General features: G+C 40.3%; 11 protein-coding genes and 1 non-coding gene across 12 annotated transcripts; 7 read left to right on the top strand and 5 right to left on the bottom strand.

The window, feature by feature from the left end:
• Nucleotides 1-253: 253 nt before the first annotated feature.
• Nucleotides 254-985, bottom strand: LOC130503079 (napin-like). Its single transcript, XM_056997726.1, has one exon. The coding sequence runs from the start codon at nt 944-946 to the stop codon at nt 416-418; it is 531 nt and encodes a 176-aa protein (XP_056853706.1). The 5' UTR covers nt 947-985; the 3' UTR covers nt 254-415.
• A 586-nt stretch (nt 986-1,571) lies between these two features.
• Nucleotides 1,572-3,080, top strand: LOC108843663 (protein translation factor SUI1 homolog 1). The gene is made up of 5 exons (XM_018616912.2): nt 1,572-1,728; nt 2,118-2,198; nt 2,336-2,541; nt 2,676-2,729; nt 2,816-3,080. Exons 2-5 carry the CDS (start codon nt 2,162-2,164, stop codon nt 2,858-2,860), a joined length of 342 nt encoding a protein of 113 aa, XP_018472414.1. The 5' UTR covers nt 1,572-1,728; nt 2,118-2,161; the 3' UTR covers nt 2,861-3,080.
• Nucleotides 3,081-3,322: 242 nt separating this feature from the next.
• Nucleotides 3,323-5,775, top strand: LOC108843662 (DDRGK domain-containing protein 1). The gene is made up of 9 exons (XM_018616911.2): nt 3,323-3,477; nt 3,554-3,683; nt 3,783-3,897; nt 4,184-4,293; nt 4,503-4,604; nt 4,675-4,833; nt 4,992-5,048; nt 5,143-5,179; nt 5,356-5,775. The coding sequence occupies exons 2-9, from the start codon at nt 3,561-3,563 to the stop codon at nt 5,565-5,567; spliced, it is 915 nt and encodes a 304-aa protein (XP_018472413.1). The 5' UTR covers nt 3,323-3,477; nt 3,554-3,560; the 3' UTR covers nt 5,568-5,775.
• Nucleotides 5,776-7,367: 1,592 nt separating this feature from the next.
• LOC130503078 (COBRA-like protein 11) lies at nt 7,368-10,281 on the top strand. Its single transcript, XM_056997725.1, has 4 exons — nt 7,368-8,048; nt 8,152-8,297; nt 8,368-8,700; nt 9,263-10,281. The coding sequence occupies exons 1-4, from the start codon at nt 7,379-7,381 to the stop codon at nt 10,205-10,207; spliced, it is 2,094 nt and encodes a 697-aa protein (XP_056853705.1). The 5' UTR covers nt 7,368-7,378; the 3' UTR covers nt 10,208-10,281.
• Nucleotides 10,282-10,715: 434 nt separating this feature from the next.
• Nucleotides 10,716-13,746, bottom strand: LOC108827096 (uncharacterized). Its single transcript, XM_018600448.2, has 11 exons — nt 13,285-13,746; nt 12,858-12,953; nt 12,678-12,781; nt 12,450-12,589; nt 12,254-12,352; nt 11,954-12,165; nt 11,758-11,863; nt 11,566-11,663; nt 11,207-11,467; nt 11,029-11,112; nt 10,716-10,952 (listed from the first exon to the last, which is right to left on the bottom strand). Exons 1-11 carry the CDS (start codon nt 13,372-13,374, stop codon nt 10,941-10,943), a joined length of 1,302 nt encoding a protein of 433 aa, XP_018455950.1. The 5' UTR covers nt 13,375-13,746; the 3' UTR covers nt 10,716-10,940.
• A 234-nt stretch (nt 13,747-13,980) lies between these two features.
• LOC108828127 (60S ribosomal protein L14-2) lies at nt 13,981-15,241 on the top strand. The gene is made up of 5 exons (XM_018601703.2): nt 13,981-14,102; nt 14,221-14,322; nt 14,612-14,741; nt 14,824-14,936; nt 15,034-15,241. The coding sequence occupies exons 1-5, from the start codon at nt 14,100-14,102 to the stop codon at nt 15,088-15,090; spliced, it is 405 nt and encodes a 134-aa protein (XP_018457205.1). The 5' UTR covers nt 13,981-14,099; the 3' UTR covers nt 15,091-15,241.
• Nucleotides 15,242-15,887: 646 nt separating this feature from the next.
• Nucleotides 15,888-19,479, top strand: LOC108842804 (microtubule-associated protein TORTIFOLIA1). Its single transcript, XM_018615832.2, has 4 exons — nt 15,888-16,772; nt 16,925-17,116; nt 17,485-18,993; nt 19,089-19,479. The coding sequence occupies exons 1-4, from the start codon at nt 16,062-16,064 to the stop codon at nt 19,284-19,286; spliced, it is 2,610 nt and encodes an 869-aa protein (XP_018471334.2). The 5' UTR covers nt 15,888-16,061; the 3' UTR covers nt 19,287-19,479.
• Nucleotides 19,480-19,580: 101 nt separating this feature from the next.
• On the bottom strand, nt 19,581-19,652 carry TRNAM-CAU (transfer RNA methionine (anticodon CAU)). The gene has a single exon. It is a non-coding gene; the product is annotated as a tRNA-Met (tRNA).
• Nucleotides 19,653-19,669: 17 nt separating this feature from the next.
• On the top strand, nt 19,670-21,337 carry LOC108826411 (vacuolar protein sorting-associated protein 22 homolog 1). Its single transcript, XM_018599799.2, has 7 exons — nt 19,670-19,827; nt 19,933-20,043; nt 20,189-20,324; nt 20,509-20,663; nt 20,767-20,874; nt 20,956-21,045; nt 21,140-21,337. Exons 1-7 carry the CDS (start codon nt 19,777-19,779, stop codon nt 21,239-21,241), a joined length of 753 nt encoding a protein of 250 aa, XP_018455301.1. The 5' UTR covers nt 19,670-19,776; the 3' UTR covers nt 21,242-21,337.
• On the bottom strand, nt 21,290-22,330 carry LOC108826401 (fatty acid desaturase 4, chloroplastic). Its single transcript, XM_018599788.2, has one exon. The coding sequence runs from the start codon at nt 22,278-22,280 to the stop codon at nt 21,393-21,395; it is 888 nt and encodes a 295-aa protein (XP_018455290.2). The 5' UTR covers nt 22,281-22,330; the 3' UTR covers nt 21,290-21,392.
• Nucleotides 22,331-22,563: 233 nt separating this feature from the next.
• LOC108842148 (uncharacterized) lies at nt 22,564-25,180 on the top strand. The gene is made up of 7 exons (XM_018614974.2): nt 22,564-22,937; nt 23,294-23,434; nt 23,520-23,885; nt 23,981-24,226; nt 24,356-24,448; nt 24,521-24,721; nt 24,805-25,180. Exons 1-7 carry the CDS (start codon nt 22,629-22,631, stop codon nt 25,018-25,020), a joined length of 1,572 nt encoding a protein of 523 aa, XP_018470476.2. The 5' UTR covers nt 22,564-22,628; the 3' UTR covers nt 25,021-25,180.
• Nucleotides 25,181-25,194: 14 nt separating this feature from the next.
• On the bottom strand, nt 25,195-27,014 carry LOC130503080 (uncharacterized). Its single transcript, XM_056997728.1, has 5 exons — nt 27,004-27,014; nt 26,486-26,914; nt 25,991-26,387; nt 25,627-25,714; nt 25,195-25,541 (listed from the first exon to the last, which is right to left on the bottom strand). Exons 2-5 carry the CDS (start codon nt 26,768-26,770, stop codon nt 25,334-25,336), a joined length of 978 nt encoding a protein of 325 aa, XP_056853708.1. The 5' UTR covers nt 26,771-26,914; nt 27,004-27,014; the 3' UTR covers nt 25,195-25,333.
• Between the last annotated feature and the right edge of the window lie 460 nt (nt 27,015-27,474).

Raw genomic sequence — 27,474 nt, 5'->3', positions numbered from 1 at the left:
TTGTCTCTTCCTCTTGACCATGCATGTGAATATTTGATTTATCGTCGCTAACAAAAGAGCTAATTAACAAGTTGAGTTCATGTAAAATGCTCTTCTAATAGTTGAAAAACTAGTTGCAAATTTGTAGTCTTCAATGAAGAAATACGAGATTGATGGAGGCAAATATAGATCAATTTGAACGGTTTGCATGCCCTTAAACCGATGTGAGTTAAGTTGATCAAGTAACCCACTTAAATCTTGGACCAGGTGTACATCGAAGTAAACATTAGAAACCTCTTTTATTATGGAGTAGTGCTAATTACATTAGCCTCAAACATCCTACATAAGACCTTACATATTATGAAACACGCGATGAGGTGTGGTGTTGACATAGATCCACAACCACATTCATACACTCTAGGGTTTTGTTTGGAATCTAGTAGTAGGGCCCAGGGGTGGTCTTCTGGAAGGGACAAACGCTGACTTGGGGGATGTTGCATACTCTAGGTAAGTGAGTAGCGGTCTGGTAGATACGGCTAATTACATGCTGCATCTGCTGTCCCTGCATCTGTCCCTGTTGTCGAACCTGTTGTTTAACGGCTTTGGATGCTCCTTTCAAGGTTGGGCAAACACAAAGAGGCTCTTCCTGGTGGAGCTCGTTGCAGCACTGCTGGAGTAGTGGTGGTCTCTGGGGGTTCTCCATGTCATCTTCAAAATCAAACTCACCGTCGAGGGTCCAGCTAGGACCACTACCAGACTGCCTTGCCTGCTTGTGGAGCCATTGTTGGCAAGCTCTTAGGTGTTGTGCTTGCTGAAACTCCTTTCTACATCTTGGATACCTAAATGGGCCGGCTGGGTTTGTGGCATCATCTTCATCTACTTCCACGACTGTTCGGTAGATGGAGGCATTGGTGAGAAGGAAGAAGAAGGCGAGAGTTGCCGAGACGAGGAAGAGCTTGTTCGCCATTTGCTATATTTGTGTGTATGTTTTTTTTATTGTTTTGGTTCGAGTGAAGAGGGAAGTTGAGTGTTGGTTGGTATTTATAGGCGTGAAGATGTTCTGCATGGAGATCACGTGTAACATTGCATGAATGTGTTTGTAAGTTCGTGAGCAAGGTAGAAGCTATAAAGTTTTTGTAGCGATTAGGTGTTGGATACTCAAATGTGGAGGAGTGACAAGTCTCCGCGTCTACATGCAGTGCAACTATGCATGTATGATGTGTAGTTCATATTCTGACATTTCGACTTTTTTTTTATTTAAAAAACGACATTTTAAGCATCTAGCTAATTCAAGTTAAGCCATTTAAGAAGAAAAAAGACACTCTGCCACTGATCATAAATCAATGACATGGTAAACAAAAATTTAAATTCTAAGAAGAGGTTAAAAACACTTGTAAAAGAAAGTGCGAGAACACGTAACTATGTAATTTATGACATAAACTCAAGTCAACTAATTAAATCCCATAATTTCGATTGGAGGTGTGTAATCTATCTCAGTAGCTGATGCCATTCGAACTGGTGTAGTGGACAAATCAACTCTACCAAGTGGATACGTGTGAAGCCCAATTAAAAGCCCACTAAGGGGTTAAGTACGAAGCCCAAGTCCACATTGAAAATATTATTTGAGACTACGTCTTCCTCTCTTTCCCCTCCACCGAAACAGAAGTTGCATACTTTATCCGAATCTAGGGTTTCATTCTTCTCTTCTCCCGATAAATCAGATCCTCGAAACGCTACTCCTCGAATCAGGTAGAATTGCCCTTCTTTCATCCGCGTTTTCTTTAGCTGATTGCAGATTAAATCTTGTTATTTCCTTAATTTCGATAATTTCGAGGTGAAATTGTTCGTTTTGTTTCTCGTGCGAGCTTTGGTTTATGATCTATTATAATATGCAGCTGATGTTTTTTTCTTAAGAAAACGTAATCTTTTGATGGATTGATGTTCTCTCTTTACATTGTTTGGGTAAATTTAACTGGATCTTCTCAACTAGGTTCATGGGATATGATCAGATGATAATCTTTAGTTTTCCCATTTGATTATATACTATTATTTATCAATAGTCTCCAATTGAATTATGTTTACCTTTCTCTGTGTGTGTGTGTGTAAAATTCTTATGTGATGTTGGTCTTATTGCTCAGGTCTCAGTTTCTCTGTCGTTTGCCCATCAGATCAACAAAGTTTCATGTCTGAACTTGATTCCCAGGTCCCTACTGCCTTCGGTAAGCTCCAATTGTAAATTTGATTCGTAGTTGATTGAAATATCTCTGCATATCTAGCTCATATGATTTTGTTAAATGTTTTCTCATGTTGGATTTGATATGAGCTAATGAGTTTATTTTTTTTGATATTTCTGCAGACCCGTTTGCTGATGTGGATGCTGAGGACTCAGGTGCGGGAACAAAGGAGTACGTCCACATACGTGTCCAGCAGCGGAATGGTAGAAAAAGCTTGACAACAGTCCAGGGGCTGAAGAAAGAGTATAGTTACAGCAAGATACTTAAGGACCTCAAGAAGGAGTTTTGTTGCAACGGAACTGTGGTTCAAGACTCTGAACTCGGACAGGTGCGTGTTTTGAAACTTCACTACTGTATTTCTTTATATTTGGAATATAAATAATGCAACGAACAGTTAAAGACTAATTACAAAGCTTAGCTTTTTCAAAGGATAGTCATTTATATGTTATTGCGTTGCTGTAGGTTATTCAGCTTCAAGGCGACCAGAGGAAGAACGTATCCACGTTCCTAGTCCAGGTGATAATCAAATCTCTTTTTTAAGGACAAAGCTAACATAAAACATTTTTGCACTGTCTCATTTCTTTTACTTTTTATTGGAACAGGCTGGCCTTGTGAAGAAGGACAACATCAAGATCCATGGTTTCTGAGCTGCTTGTGTTACATTTCCCCTAGGCCGTTTGCTACATTCTGCTCTAGTGGATCATTACTGTTATCCTCCCTGTTCCAAAACATTTCTTCAACTTTCATCTTTGATCAATTGTTACTGTTTTTTTTTTATATTCGCAATATGATACTAAGAGACTACCATCTTATGTACTTTGGGTTTGCCACTTCTTTAATATGAAAAATTTAAGAAATCTTCATTAACTTCGCCTCTTCTCTGAATATATTCCTTACCAAGAGATAGATCTCATGTTTAATCATTACAGTATCATTCTTGTTTCTCCTCTGCCAAAGCTCATTGATAATGCAGACCTGAATTCGGACGCGTATAGGGAAGATCTCAAATTATCATTTTCTTAATAGCAAAACATGAAACTAACGACTGTTATACAGAAAAATAAACGAAGATAGTAGTCCAATGAAACATGTGCATCAGTGTCGAAGACTCTTACGCATGTAGAGGGTACCAGGAGTCGTAATTACGAAACTAACCCCATCGATTGTCTTCTCTATCGAGGGAGGGAGGGAGGGAGCTCTGCAATCCTGGAGCAAGACGGTTTAGGTGAAACTACGAACAGAGAAGAAAACAAAACGAGATTAGGTTAGAGTGTGGAACGATCCTTTCCTATTTCACTTCTTTCAAATTCCTTTTTTCTCGGTAACATTTGGGATCGCAGGAAAGAGATGGAGGAGCAGATATTCGCTTTGATAGTGTCGATGATCCTCATAGCTGCGGTGATTCCTTTGTTCTTGTGGAAACGTCGGGTAGATGCCAGATCACGCGAGGAAGATGCAGAACCGCCGCAGGTAACTTTCTCAATTTTTAATTAACCTTTTTTTTTTTGCGAAATGGATTGTTACGTAATTCCTCTGTTTTTTTTTTTGCGTGAAATTATTAAAAAACAGGTTCAGGCACGTGAAAACGTGGCACGTGCTACTGGTGGTGGTGGGCGTAGAATGCGTCGGAGACCTGCAGCTTCTTCTGGTGGTGCTAGCTCCTCCTCAGCTTCTAACGTTCAAGGTTCCTACTTTACAGAGCTTCTCTGTCTCTTTTACGTTGTTTATTCAATCTCTCAAGGGTTGAGTTTCGTTTTCTCAAAAGTATAAACACAGTATCAGATAAAAGAGCGTGGCTTTCAGATGAATGAACATCAAGTTACAGATACTTTATAGCTGTTGACAATTGGTTAGAGTGTTTACTGTCAAGCCTGGGAGAATTTGTTATTCATCTTGCTGTAAAGCTAGATTAAGATTAGGCGAGGTTTCGAAAATAAATGAACTATTTATTTGCGTAAATGTGAAAACAGAAAACATCAGTGGGAGTGAAGATGAGGATGAAGATGAAGCCACTGGGAATCAAGCCAGAGCATCAAAGAAGAAGGAGAAGAAGCGTCAAGAACGAGAAGAACAAAGACAGGTGCCTATACAATCTCTATCCCCCATGAGTTCCTTCTAATATTCTATCAGAACTCTAGCAAGGTTAAGGATGGGGAAATTTTAGTAGTATCAGTTGAACAGTTACAGTCCCAACTGGGAAAGTTTTAGATTGTAGCATTGGTTCTGAGATCAGAATAGTACATGGCAAGACTTTCCTGATCAAAATTCTCTTCATATTTTCTGGTAAAGGCTGAAGAAGCTGCACGAGAGTCAAGGAGTACAAAACAAGATTGGTATGCAGAGATGCGGAGGAAGAAGGATGAGGAGCGTGAGGCAGAGGAGCGGAAGCTGGTCGGTCAATTATTATCATCTCCAGTTCTCTTCTTTTTTCGGCTTCCTGCTGAACTTGGCTGCTTTGTAGGAAGAAGAAGAAAAAGCACGACAAGCCAAGGAAGAAGAGGCAGCTGCGTTAGAGTTTGACAAATGGAAAGGGGAGTTCTCTGTTGACGCTGAAGGTACTACAGAGGAAGTGCAGGGTGGAAACCAAGATTTGCTTTCAGAGTTTGTTGAATACATAAAGGTACATCTTGAATAACCCAACACTTTCCCATCTCCCATTATAAGCGTTATTCTACCAACAGAAACAAACATAACGAAGTATAGATACAAGTATTGTCTCATCCCATATCAATGTGCAGAAATGCTGTGCCTTCATTTTGCTTTTTGATGTGATTGCAGAAACAAAAATGTGTTCCACTTGAAGATCTAGCCGCAGAATTTAATCTACGAACTCAGGTTTCTACTGGCTACATCTTTCTATGAAGCAAATATGAATACATTTTGTCATTGGTCTAAAGTCTGATCTGATTCAAATTGTTTGTTGGTGTAGGAATGCATCAACAGGATCGCCTCTTTGGAGAGCATTGGTAATTTCTCTCTCTCTGTCTAATCATAAAAACTAGAACTCGTATGGTAGGTAGTCAGTGATCAATCATGAGTATAATATACCTGAAGCAATATGAATAAGCGGATGAAACATTGATGTCTGTAAAACGGTAATGGACTCTTTAAGATCTGAAAATCCTTTCTCATTTTTATACAGGACGGCTCTCTGGTGTAATGGATGATAGAGGAAAATACATTTACATATCAATGGAAGAGATGAATGCGGTTGCGGATTACATCAAACGTCAAGGAAGAGTAAGCATCTCACATCTAGCAAGCAAGTCGAACCAGTTCATCGACTTGGAGCCCAAAGTACAAGATCAGCTAACTGAAGAAATCAGCGGCATGGAAGAGATATCAGTTTCTTAGCTGAGTTATTCACAGTTTTCTCTTGTAAAATCCTTCTGTCTAAAGCAAGAGTAAGAGAAAACCTTTGGTGACACGTTGCAAACTCACTGGTTTGGTCATACATAGAACTTGTTCTGATTTTAGTACTAGTATAAAATCCTTACATCTGTATGCATGCAGTTCATGAATTTTTTATATTTTGAATCAAATTCATGAAAATCTATTATTATACAGTATCTTTTACATATCCCATTGGTTTCAAACTGAAACAAGTCGAAAATAGACAAAGTGGTGGTTGGTAAAGATTATGGGTGTATTTATTATGTATCCAGAAGAATGGTTATGGTAGGTGGGAGGAGAGATTCACATTTGAGAGTATGTGAGCACCCTCCATACTCTCTACCATGCTTTTATGCACAACCCTCCATGCCTGCCAGTGATGTGTGCTTCAACATCTTAAATGAGTGAACATACTCTGAAACATCTCCGGCTCTCTTCACAACCAATTATCTTGCTCACTACCATGCTTCATGCATCCTCCATGCCTGCCAGTGATGTGTGCTTCAACGATTCTCCAAAGTTTTGCGTAATATGAGCTGTAGAATTGATGCGTATAAACTTTGAAGAAACGTGGAAGAGAATGCATGAGCGGCAGTGCATAAACTCCGCCTTGTTACACTATTCACTTTATGAAAATACATACATGTACTCTTTTTAAGCTCTTCTGTCTCTTACAACTTCAAATGGTTACTCTTCGAATCATGCTTTAAGCGATCTCTAATGACATTTCCTTGTTTTCAGCCTGCTGGCATGTTGTTTAACTTTCTTGTGTTAAAGAATACTCCATGCCAGCACACAGAAGACGAGCAAATCTCATTAGAGTACACAAGAAAGTTTCTCTCGTAGAAAGATGTTTCAGTGAAGAATGGAAACAGAGATTTGGTTTACTCAAACTTGTCTGTTTTTATTAAATGCTTTATATAGTCTTCGTTTGGTACAAGTTATCCAACTCATTATTCCTGAAACAACGAGTTTTGCTCAGGACAACAGTCTCAAAATCGAAAATGCTTTCGATTTATGTAACTGTGATCAAATATCGCAAACCAAAACAAAGTTCAAAAGTATTTTTCATTTAAGAGAATGTTGTCCTGAACCAATTTCGTCCAGTAACATCCAAACAAAATATACACACTCTCATACTTTCTCGTCAATGCTGATCATTTACATGTATAGAAACAACAGTTTTTTTTTGTTGGGTTGAATATTTTCAGTCATTATGTTACCAGTTGTTATGCCACATGGTGTTTCACAAAAGTTCTTGTCTAAGATCATGGTTGCTTATTTTAATTACAAGATATAGAAAGCAAAATGGTTTAGTAAGAGAAGAAAGCATTTGAGGACAACATGTAGTTGTGCTTTAAAGAACATAAACCATAGTTCTAAAGAACTCTGTTTAAGTGCAAAATGAAAATGAAAGGTAAAAGCTTTTGTTGTCAACAGAAATATATCTTACAGATTCATAAAAGAGTTTAGTGCGGCTGAAACTATGGCAGCCAATGTTACATTTGATACATTCAGTTTGACAATGCAAACAAAAAGACAAACGAAATCACGCATTGCTGGATTTGGATTGAAAGATTTTCAAACTTCAAATGTACAATTTTTGTTTTTCTTACTGTTTTCGGTTTAAGTTGCGTTTTTTGATACTCTTTGGTCAGATCCGGTTTAATCAGATTTGACATTTTTGTGATATTTAATATTCTCCTTTTATATTATCTCTGTTTTCTCCGGAGAAGAAGGGAGAAAAAAAAACTAGAGGAAAAGAAACAGTTATGCTCCGCCTCTCTAATTCGCTTAAGCTTCTCGACCATCTCTCTTCTTCTTCTCTATTTTCTCTTTCTTGCGTCCTAAGAAACTTAGTAAACACGTTAGAGATGAAGATACGTTACCTTAATTCAAACCTGCTTCTCCTTGTATTACCTCTAATAATTCTTCTCTTCCCGACATTATCTCTCGCTCAAGACTACGGCGAAGATGCCACGAAAAAAGACACTCCTCCTCCAGGTCTTGCCCGTTGCAACGGGGTATACATGTCCTACAGCTCCGGCGGCCGCGAAAAGCTATATCCTCGCACCAAGAACGCGACGGCTCAAGCCTGGTCGTTCAAGGCGACGGCTATGATCGTGAACACGGGGATAGAAGAGGTCAAAGGTTGGGAAATGTTCGTCGGGTATAACCACAGAGAGATCATTGTTTCCGCCACGGGAGCTGTCTCATCGGATGGTGACTTTCCTTATGACGCAAGTAATGGGACAACGTTCATTGGTTCTCCTAATACAGATCTAAAGACCTCGATAGAAACAGCTGGTGACTACACTAAGATCTCAACGGATATCGAGATAACTGGAACGCTTTTTGGTGGTAGAGGTACGGCTACGCCACTTCCGAAATCGATCAAGCTTGTTAACGATGGATGGCAATGCCCTGCCGCTACTTCAAAAGGTAAAATTAAACCTAACTCATAAAACCGGATTAGTTTCTTGTTATGCAAGAAACTACTTTTGTGATTGTTTTCTTATTTATTTCGGTCTGGTTTATGAGTCAGGTGGTACAATGCAAGTTTGCTGCAAGAGGAACCCTAAGTTTAAAGCTAAGAAAAAAGCCAAAACCAAGTTCACGCCTAGACGACATGGAGACTTGAATATAATATATGATGTTCTTCAAGCTTACACAAGTAACTACATGGCCCAGGCGAGTCACCAAATCCATCAGTTCTATCGATACATACATAAATGATTGAAACTGATATGTTTTTGAACAGGTAACTATAGACAATGATAGTCCATTGGGACGGTTAGACCACTGGAATTTGACATTTGAGTGGATGCGAGGAGAGTTCATCCACTCCTTGCGTGGAGCTTACTCAGCCGAGAAGAACCCTTCAGAATGCTTGCACAGCAAGGCAGGACAGTTTTATGGGGATCTTGATTTCTCTCAGGTAGCTACTTGTCAGAAGAAGCCTATTATTAAAGACTTACCAGCTGAACGTAAAGAAGATAAACTCATCGGCATGTTGCCGTATTGCTGCAAGAATGGAACTCTCTTGCCAGCTCTCATGGATGCCTCTAAGTCCAGAGCCATTTTCCAGTTACAGGTTAGCCCCCAAGACAGAACAAGTAAAGTGTTTGGTGAATAAATAGTTAGGAGTAGGCATGGCCAGTTCGGTTTCTGTTTGTTCTGGTTTTCAGGTTTTTGGGTTTTCGGTTCCAGAGATCCATCCTGTATTATCTAAATTTGGTTCGGTTAATTCAGTTTTAGGTTTGGTTTAGATAACAATATTAAAAACCGGCTAATATCAGAGAATGTTAAGAATATAATTTATGATTTGACTAATTTTTAAAAAATTTGGATAAAACATTTGAGAATTCAATTTTTACTGATAATTAGGTTTATAGACAGTATTTTAAAAATATTTAGTTATTTCAGAACTAAATAAAACTAATATTTTAGATATATAAACTACATTTTTAAAATTTCGGATACCCATTCCGCTTAGATTTTTTTGGTTTTAGAGATACAAGAGCCATTTTAGATAACTATGAAATTTGGTTCGGTTTCATTTTTTCGGATTGGTATGTTTTGGTTTTTGGTTCTAGGTAATTGTGCTCATCCTAATTAGGAGTGTTTCATCTAGGATTTGAATGTGTTTGGTTTAGGTATACAAGGTGCCACCTGATCAGAACAGGACAGCTTTCTTCCCTCCTCAGCATTGGAAAATAGACGGTATAGTCAATCCTCAGTACAAATGCGGACCACCTGTAAGAGTAGATCCAACCGGGTTCCCTGACCCGAGCGGTCTCCAAGCCACCACCTACGCTTTCGCCAGCTGGCAAATCATCTGCAACATAACAAAACCTAAACCAAAAGCTGCTCGTTGCTGTGTCTCTTACTCAGCCTTCTACAACGACTCAGCCATTCCTTGCAACACATGCGCTTGCGGTTGCGGAGACATAGACACCGACACTTGCAACGACAACGCCAGACAGCTTCTCCTCCCTCCCGACTCGCTCTTGGTACCGTTTGAAAACAGGACGCTCAAGGCAAAAGTATGGGCAAAGAGGAAACACTTGGCTTTCCCAAAGAAGCTCCCTTGTCCTGACAACTGCGGAATCAGCTTGAACTGGCATGTTAACTCGGACTACGCTGATGGATGGTCGGCGAGGGTAACGGTTTTTAACTGGGGAGCTAATGCGGTGGAGGACTGGTTTGCTGCTGTTGATTTGGGGAAAGCTGGTTTAGGGTATGAGAATGTTTACTCCTTTAATGGGTCGAGAATTCCACCTAAGAACCAGACCATTTTCTTCCAAGGACTTCGTGGTATGAACTTCTTGATCGGTCTGAAGAACGGGACGCACCCTGGTAGAGACCCCATGGTTCCAGGGAAAATGCAGTCGGTTATCTCGTTTAAAAAGCATTTGGGGAGTTTGAATATTCCAGGAGGAGATGGATTCCCTAAGAGAGTTTTCTTCAATGGAGAACAATGTGAGCTTCCTAAGTTTTTTCCTAAGAAGAGTTCCGGGAAGAGATTATCTGGCATGAGATTATTGCCCTTGATTCTCCTAGTGATCACAACATTTCTCGCCATCACGTATTCGTTTTAATTAAGCAGTGTTTAGGTATTGTTGTATTAGTTATTTTATGTAAGTTGCTTTCTGTTTAGCCATGGTAAAGGGACTTGAAGAGAATTGTTTTATGTATCTATTTAAATTTTGTTTGATCATAGAAAACTTGTATCCATTAGTCAAAAGGAACTGATGCAGCTTAATTCTCTCTGAATTCACTTTTGCCCCTTAATACAAATTGTGCCTTAGTCTAGAAGATTGGTAAACATCAAATAACAGTCAGAGTCCATGCTGCAGAACAGCAGAAGCATAGGGTGCAACTGACGTGAGCCTTAGTTAATTATGCAAGTTGCTTTCTGTTTAGCTGTGGTCTCTTAACTTGTAGAGAACGTCTATATTATCTCTTTATTCAAAGATTTGAGATTGATCCAAGGAAACTTGTATCCATTGATCAAAAGTAATGTGATTGTCTGTCACTTAAATACACTTTTGCCCGTTACTACAGGTTGTGCTTTGGTCTATATTTTCGTCTTTGTATAACAGAAAATGAGTATTATGAACTTAAGAACAGTCTCTTTCCTTTTTAAATTTCCCCTTCGGTAAATACATACAAAAAAAAAACATCTTGTTGTTCATATATATAAATGCAAAATCAAATTTTATGAACAGCTTACAAATATGTTTTTTTTTCCTTGTGTATGTGTTTGTGTGTGTAGTAAGGCTCAATTTCCACCCAGGTTTAAGCAGGGAGAATCATGAATGTTTGCCAGTGCTATTTCTTAGCCTGCAATAAGAGAGAACACAACATAAGATAGACTTCCAGGCAGAGAGACACAAACAGACAGAAACTTAGAAGTAACCTTTCTGAGATATCTCTTGTGTATCTTTATAGCTCCAGAACATGTTTTCTTGGCATCCAAGTTTCCACTCATGTCGTTGAGTATCTAAGAGCATCATCATCATAAGTAACTGGGATGAGGAATGTGATTCACCAGAATAAAAGAAAAGTTAAAAGAGACGAATAATCTATGTTTTAACCTTAACGACGTCATCAAGTCCACGTGCTTCAGTCATGAGCTTATAACTCTTGTCTTTCAAGACACTGGCCACTAGAAAAACAGATATAGGCAAAGGACCTTCCGCGCTTTTGCCTCCATTCCTCATGTTTTGCCTCTCGTACTTTCCGCATTGGCTCATCGACTTTGGTTTACCATTGGACACTTCGGGTTTCTCAGTCCCGCATTGATGCGCCTCGTACACGTGAAAGAGATCAGGGTCGTACTCAAGAGCCCACATCATCTATGGGAATAGGTTTGTCATTGAGCATCAGTTCAAGAATGTAGAAGAAAAATTATATCCTTATAAGAGAGAGAGTGAGAGACAAGAATCATCGTTACCTCCCAAAGGTACAAAGAGTCACAAAACGAGAATTCTCTTCTGAACTGAACCATTAGCATCCGAATGGCGAAGAGATAGTCACCTCCCCCTAGTTTATCTTCATTTCACAAGAACCAGAGCAGTGGTTAACAGATGAGTATGTTACACATAGAGAGGCAAAGAAGCTGTAGTAGCAGTAGTAGTAGTTATACCTAGATGTTGGTGAAGCTTTGGGTCAATAGTCTGAGTAATTGAAGACAAATGAGTAAGTTGAGCTTCAACTCCAACAGATCTCCCCGTGCACCGGAAGTTTCCTCGCTTTTCATTTCGAAAAAACATAAACGTTTACTACCATAATACCAAACACGAAAAAGATACATTGAAAGTATGGTTAAAGGTAACAAGTACCAATCGACGCATTAATCTCTCAAAACAAAAGAATGAATCAGCTTCGTCTTCAAGAAGCACAATCATTGGAGAACAAAGATCACTCATTCCTTGACAGTAACCGACATCTTGGTCTATCCAAGCATAAACAGAGAGAATATCCCAAAGCTTGGACATATTCTCCTTTTTCTCATAAAATTCCAAAGACCTGTCTGTACGGTTCACATCAAGACCTGACAAAATACAAAAATTAAACAACTTAAACGAACCGGTGGAGGAGATAGATGAAGCCACACATGATAACAATAAAGTCACACTAACCAATCTGGTGAAGTGATAGGAGCCATTGGATAACTTTCTTATCAAGAGGTCCACGACTTGTGAGCTTTTTAAAGAAAACTGAACCATTTGAGTTTGTACCTGAGAGAAGAAGCACATTAATTACTATTAGAAAAAAACTTAAGGTAATGGAAAAAGAAAAGGGAAGAGATGATATTTTCTTCTTTTTTTTTTGTACCTAAGTTGATTTCTTGAATAACAAGAGGATCAAGGTTAGGTTGGCCATTTTCAGTAACTACAGGTGCTGTAATGAAACTTCCACTTCCAATCACAGGAAACATTTTCTTACACTCTTCTTTCCAAGAAGCATACTGCTTTCTGAAAGGAGATATCAACGCATTAGTTAAAGCAAACGTAGCAGCAAAGATTGGTAAACATATAAAAAAAGGACAAGATAATCTTTTACCTTCTGCGTTGTCGGATTTGCTCTCTTTCGTCGAAAGTACTAGATGGGTCATAACAGCCAAGTAAGAACTCCCATACTTCGCCTCTAATTGATGGATGGATTCCCTACAAATCAATTAATTGTCGAAGAGATTAAAAGCAAAAGTCTAGGCCAAAAAAGAGTTTTGAGAAAATGACATACCCCTCTCCGGATTCGTCTTAGAGTCTTGCCAATATCGAGAGTCCCGTCTTGGACAAATGCAGCCTGCCATTTTCTTACACTTAGAGTTTTGCCTGGCTGCACCACAGAACATCACAAAAATGATCGGTCAGAAACTTTCAGTGGCTCTTAACATCAAACACATGTTGCCAAACTCCTTTTCTGAATTATATTTCACGAAATATAGGGCAAACAAGTCCATGCCTTTCTCTAAAACACACAAATCAGCGAAGCTGAAAAATATCAAATGAGATCAAAGTATAGATCTGAGAGCCTTAAAAACAGCTCCTAAGATCAATGTGTCCCTCATTAGGAGAGATCATTGCATTCCAGACAAGATCAATAAGCAATGAATCTGGATTATATATATATGTTAATCAACATTTTTGTCAAGGATGAAGAATGTAACCTTGATTTTGAATCTAGTCTTGGCGACATCTGTGCACTCAGGACGAACTTGGTAATAAGAATCCACCGGCTCAGCTGCACCTCCCCACATCTCCAACCCCAAATTATACACCGCAAATTTTTACCCGGGAAAAAAAATTAACAGAAACCACCAATACACTGGACCGGGATCCCCTCAAAAACTCGATCGACAACAATCAATGAAGAAATATTGTCGGTTTTTTTTTCTTTTTGAAGAAAAAAAAAGATCGGGAATTGAAGGGGGGTGACCCAGTGAATTGGAGTCGAAAAAGACAGAAACTTTTGTTATTTGGGTTTCTTTAGTTTTTTTTTCTGTCTCTTTTTTTCTTTGTTTGGTCGTCGCTTTTAATAAGTATCTTCCTCTTGCCTGATAAAGATGACCTGGTCTCATTAGTCATGACAGTTAGTCGGAGTTTCGATTTTTGCTGTCACCCCCTCCTTTTTTTACATCTGTAACCGAATCATAGTTCCGTGAATATTAATAAATCGTTGACTTTTGTAACGTTCTGTCGCAGAATGATCGATGAAATGATTATCAACGAAATGTATGTAAAAGCATATAGAAGGCAAAGAGCCAGCCAGGCTCAACGACGTCGTTTTACTATTAGGCTTTTAAGTTATTGAATTTGAACCATTATATGGGCCTGTTAAGTATTTATTTGATAACTACGGCCCAAAACGGAAAACCCTAAAGAACTTTAGGTTTAGGTTTAAATAGTCTCTTCAGCAAGAGGTAAGACGCCTTCAGCTGCTCTTGCTCTCCTCAACTTTTTGCTTCTAACCTTCTAAGCGAAAATGGTGAGATTTACATTTTGTGATTTCTTTGTTCTCGATATTTATTGTAGACAAGTGTTTAGGTTGTCTTCAGTCAAGTGGTTGTGACTGAGATTTTCATGTGTTGTTTGTGATCGTTTAGGTGTTCAAGAGGTACGTGGAGATCGGGAGAGTTGCACTTGTTAACTACGGAAAAGACCATGGAAAGCTCGTCGTCATCGTCGACGTCGTTGACCAGAACAGGGTATGTTTAATTTTTCTTTTATTCAGACGTAATGTCAGTGTTAGCTTACCTCTTGTTGTAATGTTGAACTAGCTGAACATTTTGGTTGTGAACGAAAGTTGCCTTTCCCTAGATTAGTTTCATCTATAGGTGGGTTTATTATCTAAATGATTTGCTGATAATAACTGCTATAAAGCCATTACCTACCTTGATGACTCTTGACTTGGTGTTATAAACTTTTGTCTATATTGTGAATTTTAGTTTCATTATACTGTTCTTATTGAGTCCTTGTTTTGTACTTGGCGTTTAGGCTTTGGTTGACGCCCCAGACATGGAGAGGATCCAGATGAACTTCAAGAGGTTGTCTCTCACCGATATCGTGATTGAGATCAACAGAGTCCCAAAGAAGAAGGCTTTGATCGAGGCCATGGAGAAGGCTGGTGAGTTGTGATGCTGTGTTTAATGTGTAAAGTTGAGTTTTTTTTATTTTTGTTCCCATCTAATCCGTGAAAGTGTTTGTAGACGTGAAGAACAAGTGGGAGAAGAGCTCATGGGGTAGGAAGCTTATCGTTCAGAAGCGTAGGGCTAGCCTCAATGATTTTGACAGGTTCAAGATCATGTTGGCCAAAATCAAGGTCAGTTTGTGTGTTAATTTGTTGGAAATTCTATGACTGTGTTGGTGCCTTGTGCGTAACTAAAGTGTTAATATGGCTTTGGTGCTTTGTTTTGCAGAAAGCTGGCGTTGTCAGGCAAGAGCTTGCAAAACTCAAGAAGGAGATCACTGCTTGATCAAATTGAGTATTTATCTGCGTGTCTTTTTTTCTTTTTGTATTTTGGATTGGCAATTAGTGTTTTTGGAAATCTCAGCTTCATTATCTACACTGTTGTCGGATCTTAATTCCAAGTTTAAAACCTTCGAAATATTTAGTTTGTTATTTCATATTTAGCTCTCATTACCAAAGTTCCATTTGCTTTCTTATTGCTTTCTTTTACGTCTTCAATCTCCTTGTTTAAGCTTATAATACTTGGGAGAAACAAAGCTGATGCGAGTAAACACGATAGAGTATTATTTTGGATGGATTCAAAGTAATAATTGAACATTCATTAGAGAACTCTTTTATATATATATGTTTTGGATATAACTTCATTGGAAAACTCGTGTGTTGGATTAGTGAATCCGAGCATATGTGTCTGTCATAGTGAACCTAACTCGATGCTGTTGTAGAAGAGTGTTCAGTTTTGGACATGTTTAAAAGGTGATCGATCATAGGCCAAGTCATATGGTTGGTGGAGCTACAGAAAGATTGTTAAGAACATCGGAAAGATCTTTGCGGTATAGAGTTGGAGCTTTTCAGGAAACGAATGCAGTCGGAAGGACTGTTTTTCTGATCCAAGACTTTGATAGAAAAAGGATGAGCATTAGTCCCAAAAAAAATAAAATGAAAAAGGATGAGCACATGATGGTCTCCAAGGTTAGCAGAGAAAACATATATAAACCTGTTGGGCCTTATTCGCTATGGGCCTAAAGTGCCAAGCCCAAATTTTCGCAACAAAACAATATTCCAGCACTGGAATAAGTAACTATTTTAAATCTTAAAATTTGAAAAAAAAAAAAAGTTTGAGAAAGCTTGAAGATTGAGCGACTCATTTCCTAATCCCAGTCTTAACCATCGTTACTCTCTCCACTGTGACACAGATCTCGTCTTCCTTCTCCAAATCGCCTCTCTTATTCTCCTCTCCTCTCATCAGCATTCTCAGAAATGAGCACACCCACGACGTCCGCGAAGCCAACAAGACCAGCAAGGTCATCAAGCGCAACATCTTCTAGGTCATCCTCCAATCCCAATCCCAGTTCCCTCACTTCGTTCCAAGCCATGGTGGAGCAGAAGCAGAAGATCCTCACCTCCATCTCCAAACTCGCCGATCGAGACACCTACCAGATCGCCGTCGAAGATCTCGAGAAAACGATCCAATCCCTCACCCCCGAAACCCTACCCATGTTCCTCAACTGCCTCTACGACTCCTGCTCCGATCCCAAACCCTCCGTCAAGAAGGAGTGCCTCCACCTCCTCTCCTACGTCTGCAGCCTCCACTCCGACTCCACCGCCGCGCATCTCACCCGGATCATCGCGCAGGTCGTCAAGCGCCTCAAGGACTCGGATTCGGGAGTCAGGGACGCGTGTAGGGATACGATCGGGGCTCTGTCGGGGATTTATCTCAAGGGGAGAGAGGAAGGGAGCAATACGCTTGCGGTGGGGTTGTTCGTTAAGCCGTTGTTTGAGGCTATGGGTGAGCAGAATAAAGTGGTGCAATCTGGTGCGGCGGTGTGTATGGCTAGGATGGTGGAATCGGCTGCTACTCCTCCCGTTGCTTCTTTCCAGAAGCTTTGCCCTAGAATCTGCAAGCTTTTGAGTAATTCTAGTTTCTTGGCTAAAGCTTCCCTTTTGCCCGTCGTTTCGAGTCTCTCTCAGGTTTGCTGAATTTTTTTTTTTTTTTTTTCATTTTGGTTAGCTAGATAAAGTGTAATTTTGAGTCCTTACTTCTGGTACTTCGTTGCTAGTTGGTTCAATGGTTTAACTTGTCTATGAAAAAGAGTAGTAACAGATCAATAACTCTGGTTCAGGTTGGAGCCATTGCGCCTCAGAGCTTGGAGTCGTTGCTAGAAAGTATTCATGATTGCCTTGGAAGTACAGATTGGGTAACACGAAAGGCTGCGGCTGAGACCTTAACCGCATTGGCATCACATTCTAGCAGTTTGCTAAAGGACAGAACAGATTCCACTCTTGCGGCGCTTGAGACCTGTCGGTTTGACAAGGTAGCTACGTTCTCTTTCTCTAAGTAAATTCAGTTCCACTATGACCGTGTTTAAAACATCGAAAGCTCAGTAATTGTTTGTAAAATAATGTCATATGTGATATGTCATAACCAGCTCAGGCATATCAATTGGTAGTTGATGGTTCTTGTTGGCTTTCCTCATCATTTGATTTCTCACCGAGCCTCTTTCGTTATTTATTTACTATGATCTGCATTATCTTAAGTTTCAGTTATCTATCACTTTCCTTTCACTAGTGAGCGTTGTAATTGGGGAATGTTTTGTGAAATGCTACATTCATGGAAAGTGTATTAGTTAGGTTATGTGGTGATCTTCTCAAAACAATTTAATAATGGTATTTTCTTGGACAGATTAAACCTGTCAGGGAAAGTGTGACAGAGGCCCTACAATTATGGAAAAAGATTTCTGGAAAATCTGTAGATGGTGCTCCAGACGAGTCAAAGAGTTCATCTGGTGAGCAGCTTGGTTCAGAGAAGAACGGGGATAAAAGGTCTAATCTATCTGATCTAATGAAAAAGGAGGCATCCAATGGTTCAATACTCTTACCTGATTCTGCTTCTAAGGCAAAAGGAGGTCTTCCTGAAAAAGCAGCAGTCATGTTGAAGAAGAAAGCACCTGCGTTAAGTGACAAAGAGTTTAATCCTGAATTTTTCCAAAGACTAGAAAGAAGGCAGTCCGTGGAAGTAGTAGTTCCTCGTAGATGTAAAAATGAAGATGAGGAAGAATCAGGACTCGATGATCTCAATGCCATGGGATCTTCAAATCGCTTCAAGAACATCCAATCAAATGATCATGGATTTCCAGAGTCTGCGAGTGATAAACAGGTAAAAGGTAGGTCTGATGGGAACATATCACAGGCAGGGACATCTGCTGATGATAAGGCTGGCGTTGTAAATGGAAAGCAGACAGCCGGGAATCACGCCGCTATCTCCGATACTGATAATCATTCTGAAGGATCTTTTACAAGTAACAGAGGAAATTGGACAGCGATCCAGAGGCAGTTATTGCAGCTGGAGAGACAACAGACTAACCTTATGAACATGCTCCAGGAGTTTATTGGTGGTTCACATGACAGTATGGTGACCTTAGAGGGCAGGGTAAGGGGTTTAGAGAGGATTGTTGAAGACATGGCAAGAGATCTTTCAATATCATCAGGTCGTAGGGGTAATCCCACAGCTGGATTTGGCAAATATAATAGCTTTGCAAACTACTCCACTGGAAAATATAATGGCCGAGGTCCAGGGGAGAGAGGCTCACAACCTGATGGAGCTATGAGGGGCAGGATGTGGGGTTCTGACATGCCGGATGACTGGTTCATGCATCAACATGGTGCTTCCAGAAACGGACAAAACGGGCCAAGAAGATCACCCCGGTCGGAACAATATCAGAATGAGCACATGGGAAATGGCAGGAGAGGTTGGGATAATAAAGCAGCTGGGACTATTAGATATGGTGAAGGTCCCTCAGCAAGAAGTGTGTGGCAGGCATCAAAGGATGAAGCTACACTTGAAGCTATTAGAGTAGCCGGCGAGGATGGTGCAGTCACTCGTCCAACACGAGTTGCGGCTGTCCCTGAAGCTGAAGCCATGGGAGATGAAGAAGGCGAAGGGCAGGAACGTGACCCGATATGGAGTTCATGGAGTAATGCAATGCACTCACTCCGTGTTGGTGACATTGATTCTGCTTACGCAGAAGTCCTTTGCGCCGGTGACCAGCACTTGATCATCAAACTGATGGACAAGACAGGGCCTTCTCTTGACCAGATGTCAAATGAGATTGCAAACGAAGCTCTTAATTTCATCGCCCAGTTTCTCCTGGATCACAATCTCTACGACATTTGCCTATCTTGGATTCAACAGGTATCTCTTCTTTAGAGGACATTAAGTTCCAAGAATCATATGATGTTTTGATCTTAACATGTGTTTGTCTCTCTCTGTTGTTTTGGCATTTGAAGTTGCTGGAATTGGTTTTACAAGACGGTGCAGACACATTTGGAGTTCCAATGGAACTGAAGAGTGATATCTTGTTCAACTTACAAGACGCATGTTCAACCATGGACCCGCCTGAAGACTGGGAAGGTCCAGCGCCGGAAGAGCTGGTGATGCAGCTGGCTTCAGTTTGGGAAATCGATCTGCAACAATTCGACAAGTAAACTTGAGTTTGTGAGAGATTTTGTCTTTGTCTGTTTCTCTTCCATTAAATGTTTTCGTAAGCAAATGTCTTTATGTCTGTAAAAGATACAATATTGTTGGATCAGAGCTTGGCTTTAGTACCGTTGTTCATACATAAACATAAGACGTAATCATGTGGTCTCTCTATTTCATAATTTCAATGTCGTTTTAAAAGGTGTTTTGAGATAATAACGGTTGGAAATATAATTATTTAAAGAAACGTAAAGCGAGAGTCGAGCGGGTGGTGAATAAAAAAAAAAATTATGTTACAGGTTTATCAGAGCCAGGTTTCGATCCTGGGACCTGTGGGTTATGGGCCCACCACGCTTCCGCTGCGCCACTCTGATTGTTGAAATCTAAAGAAACTAAAAAGTAAATGACCAGTAGCTATGTCGTCTTCTCCAATTCCCTTTAGTCGGGAACCATAATTCCCCAATCGGAGAATTGTGAAGATCAAAGAAACAGGGAAAGATGCGGCGACGACCAGGAATCGGAGGGCTACAAAAGGCAGCTGCTGCTCGGGTTTTGCTTCTAAACTAGATTTGTATATTTTGTATTCTAACAATCCGTACCTTCTGTTGATTGTTTTTTTGGCTATGATCTCCAAAAAAAAAAAAAATCAAACAGGATCAGTACCGGTTATTAGGAGAGAATGTGGCCAAGTTACGAACTGATATGATGAAAGAACAGCTTGCCACGTTCAAGTCCCAGCTTGAAGAGTTCGCTCGTAAACACAAGGTCCAATTTTTTTTTATTTTTTTGTAGAAGTTTTATGTATTTGTTTGGTTCTCTGCTATTACATAAGTAAACATGATCTGTCGGATTAGTGTGGTTAGTTTCACTGAAAAGTAGCATTCTTTTTTTTTTGCCTTTTTGGTTGCAGAATGACATTCGTAAAAATCCAGCCTTTAGAGCTCAGTTCCATGAGATGTGTGCTAAAGTTGGTGTAGATCCACTAGCTTCAAACAAGGGCTTCTGGGCTGAGCTCCTGGGAATTGGTGACTTCTACTATGAACTTGGTATGTTTGGTCTCTTACCTGACATGTTTTTCTTTTACTTCCAGAGAAGATAGGCTTATATTAATTGTGCTACGTCTTGTTAAGTCCATGTTTGGAAAGGGAACGTAAACACTGGCATATGTATAGTTCTTTTTCTTACTTGGGATCGCCACATGTATAAAGTAGTGTAAATTTGATCAAACAGGAGTTCAGATTATTGAAGTTTGCATGCTTACAAGATCACTCAATGGAGGTTTGATCAGCTTGCAAGAGCTTTGCAGTCATCTTCGTCAGAGAAGGAAAAAAGACCGTGAAGCTGTCACCGAAGACGATTGTCTTCGAGCTATTAGCAAGCTAAAGGTACTATCTGACTTGCCTTTTTTCTTTTCTTTTCAGATTCTCAACATAAAAAAGGAAAATTTGAACTGTTTCTTGCTCTGCTATGTTGGGCTTTTCTCCTTAGGTTTTGGGAAGTGGATTTGAAGTAATCACAATTGGCAAGAAAAAGCTTGTCCGTTCAGTCCCCACCGAGCTCAACAAAGATCATAACCAAATCTTGGAGTTGGCTCAGGTTATAATACTCTTTAAGCACATGTTTTGCATTATCTTTTAACTGAAGTGTCTCGAGGATTTATGTTAATTTCCATCACAGGGTCAAGGCTTTGTGACTGTGGAAGAGGTACAAAGACGGCTCTCGTGGACATCTGGTCGGGTCATAGATGCTCTCGAAACTTTGTTAGAGGTATGCATTTTCTCCAATACGGTAAACACAATGCAACCCTACCAACCAATGTGGGTCCTGAAACTTTGCAATTTTACTATTAACTTGTTTTCAGGAGGGCCTTGCAATGATCGACAATGGCAGTAAAGACGGAAAATGTCAGTACTGGTTCCCCTGTGTCTCTTCTGTCTACTCATTCGTTGGATCTGACACTTAAAACTGTTAGGTGCTCTCTTTTGTACTCATCTTTTGTACTCAATATAAATTACCAAAAAAAATAATCTTATCAATATATTCCTTAAATTTTCTTGTACATGTATAAATAATTTGTTTTCAAACACCGCATAGATCCACCTTGTAACTATTGGTTACGCTTGGCTGGTGGAGATGTCATTTTCTTCTGTCCACTCAGAGTTTGGCTCGCTCCATGACCTCGGTCTCACGCCAAGCTTGAAGTACAACGCCATCTCCAATGCCTCAAAGGCCTTGCTTTCATCCAGAACCTTGTTCCAAGCCCCACTCACAATGCAGTAATTGTTGTTATACGGTGCTCTGTGATGTTCCCCGTGCTCTTTCCTCGAAACAAGCACCCCTACGTCCTGCAAGGCCACCACGAGAGGCGGAAGCTTGCTCTTGGTTCCGTGAGCCCAAGCATGGAACTGCTGGCTGAACATTATGCAGAACGCAAACGTGCTCACGAAGCCGTGAGCCACAGGGTCGTCAAACGCAAGGTCTAGCGGAAGCACCGTGAAGGTTATGACTCGTGCAAGAGCGTGTAGATTGTTGGCGAATTGTCTTTTTGTGATTGTCCAAGGCCACTTGTGGTGACCTTGAAACGCTTCGATTTGGGCTCCTACTAGTGGCGTTGACTCGTCACCGTAGTTATCGATAGCCCAGTGGTAGACACCAGAGCCAAGATCAGCCAAGACGTACCCTGCATAACCGGCTAAAGCTGGTTCAAGCCAGAGATGAGAGCCAACCCCTCCAGTGATAGACTTAGCTAAAGAGACCACCAAGGTGGTGCAACCAGCTGCAACCCATAAGCGGTGACTCCATGTAGACTGCAGAGTTGGGTCGTTGGAAAGAGGACTCACAAAACGTTTCTCAACCACAAGCTTCTCACGGTTAGTCTGAGGCTTGGTGGTGGTAGTAGCAGAGCACGTGACACGAACATGGAGAAGTGAAGGACGTTGGGTTCTTGAGATGTTGTTGGTGATGGGTCTTAGAGGGTACTTGGTTTGAAATGACACAGCCATTGAAAGAGATGTCCTATTTTTTTCAAACCAGTAAACGAAATATAAAGAGGAAGAGATTAGGCTATTAGTTATGTTGTGGTGCACGTAAGAGATGCGTGGGGCTATAGTGATCACTAGAGATGACCAGTTGCGAAAACTTATAGAAACATTTCAAAATTCGGCTTCTTAGTTTATAAATTCACGAACTTAGACCTAACATTTTAAAAATAGATATTACACCCCCTTCCAATTTCATTACACGTATTCGAAGAATATACTCGAATAAATACGTTAAACCAAGTCTCTCATTAAGAGTTTGCGAGTTCGACACGGAAAGTGAGACACTTGACTCACGGCGTTAATCAAACAATGGCGGTTTCGTCTTCTGCTCCGGCCATCATCTTCGCCGTTACCGTACTGATGCTTCTCACTGTTTCGTCTGTGAAATTACCATTTCACCCTCGGGATCTTCTCCCGCTCTTGCCCAGACAACTCTCCTGGCCGCTTCTCAACTCTCTCAGCTCCGCCGTGGACCTCCTCCCCACTTACATCGGCGCGGCTTCTATTAAAAACGACGCCGTTGAGTGGAAAGGTGCTTGCTTTTATGAGAATAAGGCTTGGTTGGAGCTCAATAACAAGTCCGGCTCCGAGTTCGGCGGCGGAACACTTCACATTAAGGTTGACGAAATTAATGAATTTTTATTTTTATTTTTTTGCATGTTTTTTTTCAATGGTTTGATTTTTGAGGGAATATGTTCAAGTTGTTGTACGTGGGGTTAGCTTGTTAATTGATTTTTACTTCATTTGGCTTTGTTTCTATATTTGTATATGAACATGTGAAACAAATGTTCAAGGATCACTATATAGAGGGCTTATTGGTTAGGCCGATGACTAGACCGTACGCCTAAACCGATTCTAAAATAAATTGTTCTAGAAAAATCGTTATATGATTATGTCCCTCCGTTTAGACTGATTGTGGAACTGTTTTTGATTGATGTTAAGGTTGATTCAAGCTATTACGTGTTTTTGTTCAGGTGGACAAGGCACATAGTTGGACTTGCATGGATATATATGTCTTTGTGACACCATACCGTGTGACATGGGATTGGTACTTCATTTCAAGAGAGCACACCATGGAGTTCAATGAGTGGGAAGGAAAAGCTGAGTATGAATATGTAAGCCCAAGCTGCTCTTTTTTTTTGTATTTTCTTCAGTTTTAGTATTCATATGTCTAATGGATGATTCTCAAATTTTGATCAGGTTAAGCAGAAAGGAGTTTCGATATTCCTCATGGAAGCAGGGATGGTGGGAACTCTGAGAGCGCTGTGGGATGTCTTCCCTCTCTTTACCAATACCGGTTGGGGGGAGAATTCTAATATAGCGTTTCTTGAGAAGCATATGGGTGCTAATTTCTATGCTCGCCCTCAGCCTTGGGTTACTAACATCACTACCGATGAAATCCACTCTGGAGACTTGCTAGCTATCTCAAAGATCCGTGGGCGGTGGGGTGGTTTTGAGACCCTTGAGAAGTGGGTAAGCGGAGCTTATGCTGGCCACACTGCTGTCTGTTTGAGGGATTCTGATGGGAAACTCTGGGTTGGTGAATCCGGGAATGAAAATGAGAAGGTAACACTTTGAAATGCTTGATTTGAATTCGTTTGCACATCCTTGACATGACATGTTCATATTTTATACTAATGATTCTTTTTGGGGGGTCATAGGGAGAAGATGTGATAGCGGTATTGCCATGGGAAGAGTGGTGGGAGTTCGAACAAACCAAGGATGACGCAAATCCTCATATTGCATTGCTACCGCTGCATCCTGATTATCGAGCCAGGTTTAATGTTACAGCTGCATGGGAATATGCTCGCAGCATGGATGGTAAACCGTATGGCTATCACAACTTGATTTTTAGCTGGATCGATACCATCAGCGGGAACTACCCACCTCCTCTGGATGCTCATCTTGTAGGTTTTGCTCATCTCTTAAGCTTCAGTTTTGTCTCTTTCTTCGTTCTCTCATTAAACAAAACCTTTGTTGAGGTTAATGACTGCCTTGCTCTGTATCTTCTTTGCTTTTGTTTGATATGTCTCCAGGTTGCTTCTGTCATGACAGTTTGGAGCAAAATCCAGCCTGATTATGCTGCTAATATGTGGAATGAAGCTCTGAACAAGCGACTCGGGACTGAGGTATTAGCTTCGACTCCACATTCTTCTTTGTTATCATCTTATCGTTTTATTTAAGATGTTGTGAAATGGCAGGGTCTTGATCTTCCTGATGTACTCGTGGAGGTCGAAAAGCGTGGATCCTCTTTTGACGAGCTGCTAGCAGTTCCTGAACGAGATGATTGGATATATAGCGATGGGAAATCAACTTCTTGTATTGCTTTCATCCTCGAAATGTATAAAGAAGGTGGCTTGTTTGATCCAATCTCTAGTTCCATCCAAGTCACTGAATTCACGGTAAGAGAACTACCCTATGCATGATCTAGAAGATACCTCTACACACACACACATACTGAACAGGTGAATCAATTTTTTTGCAGATCAAAGATGCTTACATGCTCAAGTTTTTCGAGAACAATGCAAGCCGTTTGCCCAGATGGTGCAACGACAACGACGATGTAAAGCTACCGTACTGTCAAATACTTGGGAAATACAGAATGGAGCTTCCCGGTTACAACACTATGGAGCCATACCCGCATATGAACGAGCACTGCCCGTCTCTGCCTCCTAAGTACCACAGACCAAAGAACTGCTAGAACCAACATATAAACTGTTTTGTCTGTTTGTTAGGTATGACTTTCGTCTAGTGATCCACGAATCACGTGAAGGTCTCTTCAGATACATTAGAAATCACTTGGATTCAAAGTAAATAAGATTATGTATACATTTGTGTATAAAATAGTTCAGACGTTTATCTTTCGTGGGGTCACTAGGAGAAAATTAGCTGGGAGCTTTTATCATTGATACTAGGCAACAAAACTTGACAATTGTTCACACGTGTCAATCAATAACTTATGTCACTGATAATTGATAAAGCAAAACTGGTTGATTTTTGATAGAACAGAATAACTAGGTCTCGACTAAACCTCTTTCCCAATCAAATACACTAGCCATGTCAAAACTTTTATGAAGCGACACCTTTTGAGATTCCCCTGGCTTTACTCTAAGCATATCAGTGAACATCAGCAGAAGGTGTTGGCATGCATGACATTCATCGATCTTTTGCAGATCTGTGGCCGGTTCAGATGAAGGATCCTTCCATGCTTGATGATAAGACCTGCGGATAAGAAACAATGTTCAAGGTTTGGAATGATTTAACAAAGTTTTACAAAATGACTGAACAATAGAGGAAATCGTTTTACCATCTCCAGTCTGGTGTAGCCTCGGGAGGACTGCTTATTCTAGAACAAAGAGATTTGATGAGCTTGTCATCGCCATCAGACTCTGAACCTATGAAGAATAGCAAATTTTCAACTTACAAACATGTTGAGTGGCAGAAACACGTGAGCATATTGGGACATAAACAGATGTAGCTTAACACCTAAGAATCAATATATCAAATACTATAGTTTCAGCAGATATCTCTAACCAACTGAAATTCATGCATCAACCTTAATTTCAAATATCAACACCCAAAAACTACTTCAATCCAGAATTCATTCCCATTCGGAGTCCAGTAATTCCTAGAACAAGAGGAGTTATATTAGTTGGTGAAAAGCAGCGTACCTGCATTTTCAAGGCCATTACGAAGACGCATGGAAGAAAGTGCACATACAACAGAAGAAAGAACACTGTAGTTTGTAGACAAAAGCTGTTGGAGGTGTACGATTACTTCCCCTATTATGTGCTCGGACTCTGTCTCGCTACCTTCGAGATTCCTCGTCTTAAAGTATTCTAACAATGTTAACAAATTTTCTGGCTTTGTTTTACTCAAGACTGTCGGGTCCGAATTACTAGCCTCAGAATAAAGCTTCCCAAGAATCACAGAAGCACACAGCCAACGGAGAAACTTTGCTACCATACTCTCCTCTTGAGACTCACTTGGTATAGATCCCTTTCTAAGGTCACTCTTCAAGGCTGTAGAGGTTCCCCACAATAGAAACCTTCTCAGCTTGTCTACGTCCTGAAAGTTATCGTATGATACAAAAACTTTTGAACTGTTCAAATCAAATTGGAGGGAATACTCAATAAGTCAGAGAAGAGAGAGAGGGAGGAAGATACCATGCATAAAAGTTCAAACGACGGGGTGCTCGTTAATATAGTATCAAGCCCACGCTCTGCAATAGCTTCGACTTGAGGAGAATGGCAGTTAGTAACAGCCTCAAAGAGTTGGAATAATCCATCGATACTGATGGTGAAATGTGGCTGGTACATTTTTCGTAGTTTCTGTGATATCTTTTGTGTAGCAGACAGTACCTGCAGAATTAAATCAACCAAAGTACTATTTTCTTGTACTGAAACCAGTCCACCTCCCAAAAGTCTGCATAAACGCGATGAGATTTCCATTAGCCCTTCGAGGGGAAATGAAACTTGGTTGTTGTGGTCGGACTCTACTATGGATTTCTGACCACATTCTCCATAGGACCCTCTTATCTCTTCCTCTTGCAACCATTCTGTGACGCTTCTGGAGGCCAGAGCATCAGTTATAACCTGATAAAGCAATATCACAAAGAAATTCAATTAACGAAAAACAACATTCTATAGTACTAATAGCATTAATGGAGTGATATTGTACATACATTCAAGACAACCACCAGCGAAAATCGTCGTCTTTAATGGGCTTTGTATAAACATTGAGATAAGTGATGAACACCATGAAAACAGACCACAATTTTGAACTAGATGTCTGGCCATCTTATTGAATTTGGCTGACTTCCCCACAACCTGAAAAAAGTGAAAGAATAAAGATTTTGTCGCGTTGGTTGTGCGCCAAAGTTGAAAAAAGATACCACATAGATATGTTTCAGAATTAGTCCTATATTAAGTTAGGAGAAAGGAACTGTATAATGCAAAATTAACACGAAGTGACAATTAAGAAAAGAAAGTATCACCTGAAGGATTAGTCCTTTAGTTTCATCATCAGCAAGAGGAGTTGAGGAAAAACTCATCATATCCTGAAGGATGGAGTTTCCAATGTAGAGTTTAGCATCCTCATCTGATTTCAAGCCCATGCACACTAGGCGAAGTTCCCAAAGCCTTTGTGATCTGAA

The sequence above is a fragment of the Raphanus sativus genome, unplaced genomic scaffold (genome assembly GCF_000801105.2).
Source record: "Raphanus sativus cultivar WK10039 unplaced genomic scaffold, ASM80110v3 Scaffold0789, whole genome shotgun sequence".
In the NCBI taxonomy this organism is placed as follows: Eukaryota; Viridiplantae; Streptophyta; class Magnoliopsida; order Brassicales; family Brassicaceae; genus Raphanus; species Raphanus sativus.
The sequence above is the reverse complement of the archived record's forward strand: the minus strand, read 5'-3'. Positions and strand labels throughout refer to the sequence as shown.